This window comes from Corvus moneduloides, chromosome 10 (genome assembly GCF_009650955.1).
Source record: "Corvus moneduloides isolate bCorMon1 chromosome 10, bCorMon1.pri, whole genome shotgun sequence".
NCBI classification, from domain to species: Eukaryota; Metazoa; Chordata; class Aves; order Passeriformes; family Corvidae; genus Corvus; species Corvus moneduloides.
In genome coordinates this window covers 3,045,753-3,058,191 of record NC_045485.1, presented here as the reverse complement: position 1 = coordinate 3,058,191, position 12,439 = coordinate 3,045,753, and the positions used below count along the sequence as shown (strand labels likewise).

The 12,439-nt window shown below is 64.2% G+C and overlaps 2 protein-coding genes across 2 annotated transcripts; one reads left to right on the top strand and one right to left on the bottom strand.

Annotated features, from left to right (window-relative positions):
• Window positions 1–2,510, bottom strand: PROCR (protein C receptor). Its single transcript, XM_032120205.1, has 4 exons — window positions 2,322–2,510; window positions 1,979–2,215; window positions 792–1,058; window positions 1–710 (listed from the first exon to the last, which is right to left on the bottom strand). The coding sequence occupies exons 1-4, from the start codon at window positions 2,494–2,496 to the stop codon at window positions 598–600; spliced, it is 792 nt and encodes a 263-aa protein (XP_031976096.1). The 5' UTR covers window positions 2,497–2,510; the 3' UTR covers window positions 1–597.
• Window positions 2,511–4,781: 2,271 nt separating this feature from the next.
• Window positions 4,782–11,069, top strand: PFKL (phosphofructokinase, liver type). The gene is made up of 22 exons (XM_032119993.1): window positions 4,782–4,910; window positions 5,378–5,451; window positions 5,543–5,620; window positions 5,706–5,895; window positions 6,066–6,231; window positions 6,322–6,366; window positions 6,452–6,560; window positions 6,882–6,977; window positions 7,057–7,149; window positions 7,454–7,579; window positions 7,667–7,731; window positions 7,909–7,972; window positions 8,059–8,205; window positions 8,309–8,379; window positions 8,467–8,554; window positions 8,675–8,827; window positions 8,966–9,130; window positions 9,304–9,365; window positions 9,698–9,809; window positions 9,889–9,988; window positions 10,093–10,198; window positions 10,284–11,069. The coding sequence occupies exons 1-22, from the start codon at window positions 4,826–4,828 to the stop codon at window positions 10,429–10,431; spliced, it is 2,343 nt and encodes a 780-aa protein (XP_031975884.1). The 5' UTR covers window positions 4,782–4,825; the 3' UTR covers window positions 10,432–11,069.
• Window positions 11,070–12,439: the final 1,370 nt, after the last annotated feature.

Genomic DNA, 12,439 nt, shown 5'->3' with positions numbered 1-12,439 from the left:
TGGGGGGAGCTGATGGGTGGTTTTATTACACAAGGTGTGACATCCTTCCTCCATCCCCACTGGAACAGGGATAAATGAGGGTTTAACAGCATCCTTTTAACCATTCCATGGCTGTTTCTCCTGCTGCTTTTCCCCCCCACGTCCCTCCCCACCATTTTTCCATCCGTGCCCAGTGTTTCTGTGTGGTCTCAGTGCATTGCCCGGCGTGGGGACCGTCCACAGGTCTGGGGGCTGCTGGAGGGGTCAGTGCAGCTGGGACAGGACTGGGAAGCCACTGGTGTCCTTGGGGAGCAAAGCCTGTGGCACTGGGAACGTGCATCCCTCGGGAGGGATGGCCTTGGTCCCTGCCTCCACAGGGGGATGATGGATCCATCCTCTGTCTCTATGCAGGAATGATGGATCCAGGCCCTGCCTCCCCAGGGTGATGGTGGATCCACGGAGAGTTGCTGGATCCTTGGGAAGATGATGGATCCATCCCCTGACTCCACGGGGAGATGATGGGTCTGTCCCCCGCCTCCGCAGGGTGCTGATGGATGCACAGGAAGATGACGGGTCCGTCCCCTCTGTCCATGGGGTGACATGGGCCAGCTGCCCACGCTAGCAGCTCCCTCCTGTGCACAGGAAGATGCCCAGGGCCATGCCCAGCAGGGCGAGGCTCCCCAGGATCAGCCCCAGCACCAGCGGAGCGCGCGATCGGCCGCTGACTTTTCCTGCAAGAGGCGAGAGGGACGCAGGTGACGACTGGGCCACGCCACCGCGTCCCTGTCCCCCACCCCGGCCCCACCACGGACCTGTCCTGGCGCTCTGAGCCTGCAGGATGCTGACACAGGTGGTGTTGAGGAAATACTGCAGGTCCTGGGTGGTTATGGGGTATTTCATCAGCTGTGCCTGGGCGAAGGCGGCCACCGGGAGCTCGCCGGGCCAGCGCCGCTCCCAGGTGGCGTTGGGGACGTGGAAGCTGAGGAACGCCGTCCTGTTGAGGGTCACCTCGTAGAAGCTCTGGGCTGTGCCGTTGGGGAAGAGGCGGCAGCCGAGGTGGCAGCACAGGTGCTGGGTGACTGCGGGGACAGAGGGAGGGGACAGGGTCACCACACTCCCACCCTCAGCGCCCCGTGGCCCTCACTGGGCACTGAGTTCGCACAGCCTCAGCCTCGCACCACCCAACCCTCCCGCAGCTTTGCTTCTCCTCGGTTTGGTCATGGCAGTGACTTTTCCAGAGGCTGGGATTATTTTCCCTCCCTTATCTCCGCACAGCACAGCTCCGGTTTTACAGAGAGGGAGGGTTTGGGCACAGAGCTGCTCGTGGCTCTTGCGGATGGAGCACAGGGACACCGGCAGGGGTGGGGTGGGTCATGCTAGAGACCCCGCGGTGACACCGGGCTCCCCAAGGGTACAGGAATGTGGGGCCGGGGCAAAACCGGTGAAAGAAAAGGAAAAGGAAAAGGAAAAGGAAAAGGAAAAGGAAAAGGAAAAGGAAAAGGAAAAGGAAAAGGAAAAGGAAAAGGACACCCCGGGCAGGAGCAGCAGAGGTGACAGGGTTAATGGAGCGGAGCAGGCAGGAGCACGAAGCCATCGCCAGCAGCGTCCCACAGCTCCCACAAGCTGCGGGATGCAGGCAGGGGGCAGCCAGAAAGTGAGCAGGATGCAGGCAGGGTGCAAGTGGGGTCCAGGTGGGATGCAGGCAGAGCACAGGCAGGGAGCAGGCAGGGTGCGGGTGGGATACAGGCAGGGAGCAGACAGGGTTCCTCCCCAGCCCTTTTCCTGAGGAGCAGCAACAGGTTGAGCATCATCCCGTTCCCAGGGTAAGAAATTCCCGGCTCCACAGAAGGACTCCCTTTGCCCACAGAGTGGTTTTGCACATGCCCATGTGCCCATCCCTTCGCCCATCTGTCCCTGGAGAGCCACCCCCGTGCCCCGGCAGCGCGGGAGAGGCTCCCCTTCCCCGGGGGCCCGCCCCTGTCCCCCGGGTACCACTCACAGTTGGTCGGTCTCTCCATGTGGAAAAGCTTCACCAGCTGCCTGAAGTTCTTCAGGTAGGTGATCACGTCGTTCCGCCGCCGGGCCCAGGCGTCCGGAGGCTCCAGCGGGAGCACCTGGGTGACATTCTGCTCGTCCAGGAGGTGGCTGAGCTCCCCGTTCAGGCTGGCGTTCCCCCGGAACATGGCATTGCCCCTGTAGACGCGGGTCAGCTGGAGCATGGTGAAGGCGAGCGGGGCTGCGGGAGACGCGGGACATCACCGACCGCCCGTCACCCGCCGTGAGCCCCGTGTGCCCCCAGGCCACCCCCAGCATCCCCGACCACCGCCGTGTCCCTGCCTCACCCGCCTCCTCCGCCCCGCAGCCCAGGGCCCCGCAGAGCAGCAGCAGCAGCAGCAGCAGCATCGTGGGGACGGGCACCGCGCTGGGGACGCGCTGGTAGCCCCACGGCTGGCCCGGCACGGAGTTCAGCGTGGGCACCGCGCTGGGGACGCGCTGGTAGCCCCACGGCTGGTCCATGGGATGTTAAAGAGGGCCGGGTAGGTGGGGCTGTGGGAGGAGGAGAGCGGGACTCCGGCCAAGTCTCTCCCATTTCCTTAACCCGAGCCACCCGCACCCCTTCCATGCCGGATATGCCGGGCCCCGCGGCGCCTGAGGATGCAGGATGAGGCTCCGAGCTCCCCCGGCACAGATGGAACTGGGCGAGCAGCCAGCACCTGACTCAGTTTCCCCATGCCTTGGCTGGGCAGAGCCCCGTGCCACTCCCCTGGGGGATGTGGGAGACCAGGGGGACACTGTGATGGGGACCATTCCCAGGGAATGGGGAGGATTGGAGGGAGCAGCCTCGCAGCACCGCGCTGCACCCACCTGGTGTGGAGAGGGCACCCAGCAGCAACAGGACCTCCCTCCCTGGAAAGGGGTGACACTCTGGGTAGCTGAGCTGGGTGGTGGGGGTGAGAAATCCATGGCAGGGCTTCCTCCACAGGTTTGTTTTTTAATTACACCTAAAATAATTATAAATTAAAAATCTTAAAATGCGAAATTTCTAATGAAAGCTCCAGCTCATCTCATTGGCAGAGCATGGCACAGCCTGGGGTGGCACATAATGGCATCCCACAGCCTGCTATGGCATGGAATACTGTCATGGAATGGTTTTGAGTGGGAAGGGACCTGAAAGCCCATCTCATTCCACCCCTCCCATAGGCAGGGACACCTTCCACTGTCCCAGGCTGCTCCAAGTCCTGTCCAACCTGGCCTTGGACACTTCCAGGGATCCAGGGGCAGCCCCAGCTTCTCTGGGCACCCTGTGCCAGGGCCTCCACACCCTCACAGGGAACCATTCCTTCCCAGTATCCCACCTAACCCTGCCCTCTGTCACTTTGAAGCCATTCCCCTCTGTCCAAGCCCTTGTAAATAGTCTCTTCTCCAGCTTCCTGGTGATTCCTTCAGGCCCTGCAAGGCCACAGTGAGGTCACCCCAGAGCTTCTCCTCTCCAGGCTGAACAATCCCAGCTCTCGCAGCCTTTCCTCCCAGCAGAGCTGCTCCATCCCTCTGCTCATCCTGGAGCCTCCTCTGGGCTCTCTCCAGTAGCTCCACGTCCTCCCTGTGCTGGGTCCCAGGGCTGGGGCAGCTCTGCAGGTGGGGTCTCACCTGAGGGGGCAGAGGGGCAGAATCCCAACCCCTTTCCTGCTGCCCACGCTGGGGCTCAGCCCAGCACAGGGGGGTTTCTGGGATGGGCCATGGCCAGCCCTCACCAGCTGCACCCCCAAGTCCTTCTCCAGGGGCTGCTCCATCTGCTCATCCCCAGCCTGGATTGATCCCGGGAGTTGCCCCGACCCAGGGGCAGCACCAGCACTTGGTGCTCTTAAACCTCATGAGATTCCCATGGGTCACTTCTGGAGCTCTGGATGGCCCCTCCAGGGAGTGCCACTCCCCCTCAGCCTGGTGGCACCTGCAAACCTGCTGAGGGTGCCTCGAGCCCTCTGGCTGTGGCAGTGATGCCGATATTGAATATCACTGGTCCCACTGCGGACCCCTGGGACACCACTGGGCACTGATGGCCATCGGGAGTGGCCCTGAGCCACTGCCCCTTTGGATGTGACCATCCAGCCAATTCCTTATCCATCTAACAGTCCATCCACGGAATCCAGCTGTCTCCAATGCAGAGAGAAGGATGTTGGGTGGGATTGTGTCCAGGCTTGACAGAAATGCGGATAAATGACATCCATAACCCCTCCCTTGTGCACTGAGGGAGTCACCCCAGCAGAGGCGGCCAGGGGGCTGGTCAGGCAGGACTTGCCCTTGGTGCAGCTGTGCTGGCTGTCCCGAATCACCTCCTGTCCTCAGCAGAGCTTCCAGGAGGGTCTGCCCGCTGATCTTCCCAGGCACAGAGGGGAGGCTGACGGGCCGGTAGGTCCGGTTCCCAGGCTCCTCCTTTCCTCCCTTTTTAAAGATGGGGACAAGGACTCCTTTTTTTCCCAGTCACCTGGGACTTGACCGGACAGCCAGGACCTTTCAAATATCCTTGCGAGCGGCTGTCCAGCTCCATCAGCCAATTCCTCCAAGACTCTGGGATGGACACCATGCAGGATGGCGCGCTCCGGGATGGCGGGGCATGTGCCCACTGGCCGGCACGATACGGCACACCATGGCGCGACATGGCGCGACGCGTCACCCTGCCTGTCGCGCCGCCGCGGCGGTCGGGGCGTGTCCCGGGGCGTGTCCCCGCGGTCCGTGCGTGTCCCGGGGCGTGTCCCGGGGCGTGTCCCGGGGCGTGTCCCCGCGGTCCGTGCGTGTCCCGGGGCGTGTCCCGGGGCGTGTCCGCGGCGCCGGTGCCGGGAGCGCAGCGATGGCGGCGGCGGAGCTGGAGCGGCTGCGGATGGCGGGGGCCGGGATGGCCATCGCCGTCCTCACCAGCGGCGGCGACGCGCAAGGTGCGCCCGGCGGGGCGGGGCGGGGACTCGGCCGGGCCCGCGGCCTCCCCGCGTGTCCGTGCCCGCGACCGCGACCCCCGGGGCCGGACTCCGCGGCCCGCGCTCGTCCCCGGGGCGGGCGGATGGGGACCCCCCTCCCGTGTGCCCTACACCCGCCCCGCTGCCCCGTCCCCGCCACCCTCGGGCCGTCGCCGTGGGAGGGCAGGGGCCCCACGGGGGGAGCCCCACGGAGGGGGTGTGTCCGTCCCTGTCCCCGTCGCCGTCCCCCCCCCCCCACCCGGGATAAGCAACTCGCTCCCGGGCAGTTTCTCGTCCCCAGGCCCAGCTGTGCGCTGAGTTTCCTCGGTCTCAGCCCACGTGGCTCCCCGCCCACTCAAGGAGACACCTCAGGGTCACCTATAGGATCCCATCCCATGTGGGGCTCAGGATCCCATGGGAATACTCCAGCTCACATATCACTTTTCCAGGCATGAACGCCGCCGTCCGTGCCGTCACCCGCATGGGGATATACGTGGGAGCCAAGGTCTTCCTCATCTATGAGGTTGGGGTACCCCCTGCTCCCCATCATGGCTGGGGGGATCCACCCCCCTGTGCCGGGGTACCCCTCACCTCCACCCTCTGCTTCTCCGCAGGGCTACGAGGGGCTGGTGGAGGGGGGTGACAACATCAAGCAAGCCAACTGGCTCAGCGTCTCCAACATCATCCAGCTGGTGAGCATCACCACGGGGCTGTGGCACCCCAGATCCCAGCCCCCCAAACATGCGTGACGAGCTGCATGCCCCGTTCTGTCCCCAGGGCGGGACGGTGATCGGCAGCGCCCGCTGCAAGGCCTTCACCACGCGTGCGGGCCGGCTCCGGGCCGCCCGCAACCTGGTGGAGCACGGCATCACCAACCTGTGCGTCATCGGCGGCGACGGCAGCCTCACCGGCGCTGACATCTTCCGCTCCGAATGGGCTGGGCTGCTGGAGGAGCTGGTCCGAGATGGTGGGTGAGCCCCTCCCAGCCCCCGGGGTGTAGATGGAGGTGTTTGAGGGTGGTGAGGTCCGGAGGGTCACCCCGGTGCTGTGACCCCAAGGAGGGCTGGGCTCCGGCCCCACGATGGTGGGGACGTGAGTGCCCTGAAATAACCGGTGTGGTGGCTGTGACCCCCCCAGGGCAGATCAGCGAGGAGGTGGCGCGGGAGAACTGCCGCCTGAACATCGTGGGGCTGGTGGGCTCCATCGACAACGACTTCTGCGGCACCGACATGACCATCGGCACCGACTCGGCGCTGCACCGCATCATGGAGGTCATCGACGCCATCACCACCACGGCGCAGAGGTGAGCGGGACGGGGCTGGGGGCTGGGGGCTGCACCGCCCCGGCCATCGCACTCACCCACCTCCTTCTCTTCCCACCCGGGTCCTTGCAGCCACCAGCGGACGTTCGTGCTGGAGGTGATGGGTCGCCACTGCGGGTAAGCTCCCGTGGGTGGGGAAGCCCACGGGTGGGACGGGATGCCGCGTTTCGGGGTCAGCGCTCCCACCGCCGTGTCCCCCCAGGTACCTGGCGCTGGTGTCCGGCTTGGCCTCGGGCGCCGACTGGCTCTTCATCCCTGAATCCCCTCCGGAGGACGGCTGGGAGGACCTCATGTGCGAGAGGCTCGGGGAGGTGAGGGGGGGTTCCTAGCATCCCATCCCCTGTTCCCCCCCGAGGTGTCCCCGCAGGGGCCCGGGCTGAGCCCTGCAGCCGGTGCCCGGCCCCTGCGAAGCTTCGGGAGCTGCCGCCATTGTCCCTGTGAACCGGGGCACTCAGCCGAGTGCAAATCCAGCCCTCGCGTGCCAGGGGCAGCGCTGGCTCGGGGGCTCGGCTGCCCGTGACCTGAGCCACCCCCGGGGCAGCACGGATGGCAGGGAGGGGAGGGTGCTCACACGTGGCCCACGGTGAGCTCTGGCTGAGCCGTGGTGGCCCTTTGTCCTCCCCTCGTGCCAGACACGCAGCCGGGGCTCGCGGCTCAACATCATCATCATCGCCGAGGGCGCCATCGACCGCAGCGGCAAACCCATCTCCTCCAACTACGTGAAGGACGTGAGTGACCGCCCCGGCACCGCCCTGGCACCCACGGACACTGGCCAGTCCCCAGCGTGATGTCCCCTCTTCCCCACAGCTGGTGGTGCAACGCCTGGGCTTCGACACGCGGGTCACCGTCCTCGGCCACGTGCAGCGCGGAGGGACCCCGTCCGCCTTTGACCGCGTGCTGGTAGGTCCAGGGGAGGACACGGAGAGGGGGAAGGCTGCTCCTGCCATCCCTCTACCCAAAGGAAAGGATTTGCCAGCCAGGGTGAGGCTCAGATGGGCTTGGCCTCGCTGTGCTGGACAGAGCTGTGCACCCGTTTCTCCTCATTTACTCCAAATTTAATGGATTTTTAAATAAAGCCATCGGCTTTCCAGCAGTGAATCAGCAGCCACGCGGTTTCCAAGCCTGTGAGAGGGAGCATCCCTGAGCATCCCACCCAGCTGGCACTGGTGGCCCCAGTGTCACAGGTGCCCCTGTCCCTTTGCAGAGCAGCAAGATGGGGATGGAGGCGGTGATGGCGCTGCTGGAGGCCACGCCGGACACCCCGGCCTGCGTGGTCAGCCTCTCCGGGAACCAGTCAGTGCGGCTGCCGCTCATGGAGTGTGTCCAGGTGGTGAGTACCGGGGAATTTGGGTGGGGGTCCCCCTCCTCTCCCTGTGAATGTGGGTGTCACGGTGCTGCATCTTTCTCCTGGCCCAAGACAAAGGATGTGCAGAAGGCCATGGATGAGAAGAGGTTTGAGGAGGCCATCCAGCTCCGTGGAAGGTGAGGAGCAGGGACCAGGACTTGGGGAGACATCCCTCTTGGATGGGGGCTTCTCCTTGTGGGGAAGCTGTTGGCTCCTGCAGCCAGAAGGATGTCCCCAGTCACACCCCAGGGGCACTGGGGAGACTCCCCCTTCTCCCAGACGTGCCTTGGGGACATGTCACCGTGTCCTTGCAGGAGCTTTGAGAACAACTGGAACATCTACAAGCTGCTGGCACACCAGAAGCCAGCTCAGGAGAAGGTGAGGGGTGATAGGGAGCAGCAGGGCACACCATGGCCACCTTGGGGACACGCAGGGATGTGCTGTTCCCATCCCTGTCCCCGTAGAGCCCCTTCAGCATGGCCATCCTGAACGTGGGAGCGCCGGCCGCCGGCATGAACGCTGCCGTGCGCTCGGCCGTGCGCATCGGGATCTGCCAGGGACACACCATCTACGTGGTGAGCGACGGCTTCGAGGGCCTGGCCAAGGGGCAGGTAAGGGGACAGTGAGCCTGGGATTGTCCCAGGGGATGGGGTTGGGCTTGGAGGGTGGCGGGGGGGGCTCTTCCCACCCCTAACCCGGCGCTGGTGCCCGCAGGTCCGCGAGGTGGGCTGGCACGACGTGGCGGGATGGCTGGGCCGCGGCGGCTCCATGCTGGGCACCAAGCGGTGAGTGCGGCCCTGGGGAGAGGGGCATAGGGGAGAGGTGTTCCCACCATGCTCACCCCACCGTCTGCACCCCTTTCCCCACCACAGGACGCTGCCCAAGACCTGCATGGAGAAGATTGTGGAGAACGTGCGCAAATTCAACATCCAGGGGCTGCTGGTCATCGGGGGCTTTGAGGTGCGGCGGAATCCTCGGTTCAGTGGGGGCCGGGGTGGCTGTGGGCGTCCCAAAGGAATCTCTCTGGGATGTGGATCCGGCTGCAGGGCCAGCATTTCCCAATCCCTCGGCCGCTTGCAGGCGTACGAGGGGGTGCTGCAGCTGGTGGAGGCGCGCGGGCAGTACGAGGAGCTCTGCATCGTCATGTGCGTCATCCCTGCCACCATCAGCAACAACGTGCCCGGCACCGACTTCAGCCTGGGCTCCGACACGGCCGTCAACGCCGCTATGGAGGTGAGGGACACGGACGGGGACAGCTCACGGGGCCGCCCCGCTCCACCACCTTCCATCATGGCCTGGAGTGGCCGATGGCCCGTGCTGGGGAAGCAAAGGTGGCTTGCCCTGGTGTGACCTCCCCTGCTTTGGGCACAGAGCTGCGACCGCATCAAGCAGTCGGCGTCGGGCACCAAGCGTCGCGTGTTCATCGTGGAGACCATGGGGGGCTACTGCGGGTACCTGTCCACGGTCACCGGCATCGCCGTGGGCGCCGACGCCGCCTACGTCTATGAAGACCCCTTCACTATCCACGACTTAAAGGTGAGTGGGCAGGAGCGGCTCTCTGGCTGAAATGAGAAGGAAAATTGGGGAAGGGAGGGCTCCAGAGCAGGGCAGGAGCTGTGGGAGCACAGCCATGCCGTGCAGATGCTGGGTGGATGTCAGGACCGGAGGGCTGCGGGATGGCTGCCAGCATCCTGGTGTTCATCTTGCAGGCCAACGTGGAGCACTTGACTGACAAAATGAAGACAGATATCCAGAGAGGGCTGGTGCTGCGGTGAGTTGGGGGCCCTTGGGGACAGTCCCTGCAAACCCCAGCCCCGTGGCAGGGAGCAAGGCCAGAGCTGAGCCCTTCCCATGGCCAGAGAGGGTTCTTGGGCACGGTGAGGTTTGGCACAGTGGGCACACGCTTGGCCGTGGGGCTGCTGGATGCCTCCGCTGCTGTCCCCACCCCAGCCCCAGGGTCCTCTGGGGGACACAGGCTGGGGCTCTGGGCCTCAGGGAGAACAAAACAGCACAAAAAAGGCATTATGGGAAACAAAGGAGGACAATGGCCTGGGGATGCTGGAGGAAGGAGCAGCCCCCCAAGCCCTTCCCTCTGCCCCCCAGCAACGAGAAGTGCCACGAGCACTACACCACCGAGTTCCTCTACAACCTGTACTCCTCTGAGGGCAAAGGCATCTTTGACTGCAGGATCAACGTCCTGGGCCACCTCCAGCAGGTACAGGGGACGGGGTGACATGGGCCACACTGGCCCTGAGAGCTGGGCAGGCCTGACATCCCCATTTCTTTGTCCCCAGGGGGGAGCCCCAACCCCCTTTGACCGGAACTACGGGACCAAGCTGGGAGTGAAGGCGGTGCTGTGGATGTCGGAGAAGCTGCAGCAAGTCTACAGCAAGGGTGAGCCGAGGGCTGGGGTTCCCACGGAGGGTGGGGGAGGCTGGTGGCTGCTGCTCCAGGCTTCCAGGCTTGGCCCCCAGTGAGGTGGGGTGTCCCCCTCCCAGGGCGCGTGTTTGCCAACTCTGGAGACACTGCCTGTGTGATCGGGCTGCGGAAGAAGGTGGTGGCCTTCAGCCCCGTGACGGAGCTCAAGAAAGTCACGGATTTTGAGTAAGTCCCCATGCCCCAGCGGTTCACTATCTCCCAGGGGACCCTTCCCGAGGTGTCCCCTCTAGAGCTGTGTCCCCCTGCACAGGCACAGGCTGCCCCAGGAGCAGTGGTGGCTGAACCTGCGGCTGATGCTGAAGATGCTCGCCAACTACCAGATCAGCCTCACCGAGTACATCTCGGGGCAGATGGAGCACGTCACCCGCCGCACCCTCAGCATCGAGAAGGGCTTCTAGTCCCACCAGCCTGACCCATAGCCCCTGCCGTGTCCTCTCCGTGCCCATATGCTGCTGGGGGAGCACTGTGTCCCCTCTGTTCTCAGTAGCCCTGTAGCTTTGCCATCAACCCCTTACAGCAGGCAGAGCCTGGTGCTGGCTCCCAGAACGGCACAATCCTGCCCCGAATCACTGCTGCGGGGTCTGGTCCCTGTGCGGATGCAGAAAAGTTGCTTGAGCCAGCCGCGCAGCCCAGACCCTTAATCTTCCCTTAATAGTTTATTATTATTTAATGATGGGGTATTTTGAGTCCTTATTTAGCGGCTTGACCGCCTGAGCCAACTGCTGCTGCTTGTAGTCGCCTGCCCCACGTGCGGGAGGGGAGTGAGAAGGATGCGGAGCCATCCCGGAGCGGGTCGGAGCTGGTCCCGGGGGCTTCTGGGTGCCCCTGAGCCCCGGTGAAGCTCCATCCCCCGTGGGGGTCTCGAGGGCTGAGCACGGGGGTCCTGGCGAGCCCCTGTCCCCTTGCATGACGCTTGGCTGCGACCGTGGCCGCGGGCGCCGTGTCCGTCACCTCACCGCTGCTCCGTGACCCCCGGATCCCGCACCGCCCGCGGCGCTGCTCCTCTCCTCTAGAGATAAAACCTGCTGGAGCCAAACCTGCCTCCTGGAGTGGTCATTGCAGGGGGGATGGGCGGCAGGATGAGGGAGGGGTGGGGGGACAAGTAAAGCCTGATGGTTTTCCCAAGCTGGGTTAATGCCGGGCCAAGAAGTTTCCTGGTTTTGTACATCCTCAAAGCCTGGGAGAGTGGGACCACAGGCAGCTTCGGCTCCCTGTGCGGGTCGTGGTGAGTGCAAGGTCAGCATCCTTTTGCAATTGCTTCACAATTCCAGAGAAATATCACTCGTTTCCCACCTTCAAGGGAAGCACCCAAGTGCTTTAGGGTGGTGCTGTGCTTGTTTGTGAGGCAGTTTCTCAGGGCGCCGGCCAAGCGTGCCGGCCTGGCCGAGCTCCGCGCGCTCAGGCTGCACCAGACAGTCACAGGGAGCCCCTTTCCCAGGCCATGTCCCTCCTGGGGCTGTCGGCTGACGGCTTCAGCCTCCGGGCCAGTGCCAGCACCAGGATGCATCAGAGTCTTTGGGGTCAAACATGCCGTTATTTTGTCCTCCCCATGGAGCTGTCCCCAAGTGAAAGCTCCCCCTGACCAGCCCCCTGGCCGCCTCTGCTGGGGTGACTCCCTCAGTGCACAAGGGAGGGGTTATGGATGTCATTTATCTGCATTTCTGTCAAGCCTGGACACAATCCCACCCAACATCCTTCTCTCTGCATTGGAGACAGCTGGATTCCGTGGATGGACTGTTAGATGGATAAGGAATTGGCTGGCTGGTCACATCCAGAGGGGCAGTGGCTCAGGGCCACTCCCGATGGCCATCAGTGCCCAGTGGTGTCCCAGGGGTCCGCAGTGGGACCAGTGATATTCAATATCGGCATCACTGCCACAGCCAGAGGGCTCGAGGCACCCTCAGCAGGTTTGCAGGTGCCACCAGGCTGAGGGGGAGTGGCACTCCCTGGAGGGGCCATCCAGAGCTCCAGAAGTGACCCATGGGAATCTCATGAGGTTTAAGAGCACCAAGTGCTGGTGCTGCCCCTGGGTCGGGGCAACTCCCGGGATCAATCCAGGCTGGGGATGAGCAGATGGAGCAGCCCCTGGAGAAGGACTTGGGGGTGCAGCTGGTGAGGGCTGGCCATGGCCCATCCCAGAAACCCCCCTGTGCTGGGCTGAGCCCCAGCGTGGGCAGCAGGAAAGGGGTTGGGATTCTGCCCCTCTGCCCCCTCAGGTGAGACCCCACCTGCAGAGCTGCCCCAGCCCTGGGACCCAGCACAGGGAGGACGTGGAGCTGCTGGAGAGAGCCCAGAGGAGGCTCCAGGATGAGCAGAGGGATGGAGCAGCTCTGCTGGGAGGAAAGGCTGCGAGAGCTGGGATTGTTCAACCTGGAGAGGAGAAGCTCTGGGGTGACCTCATTGTGG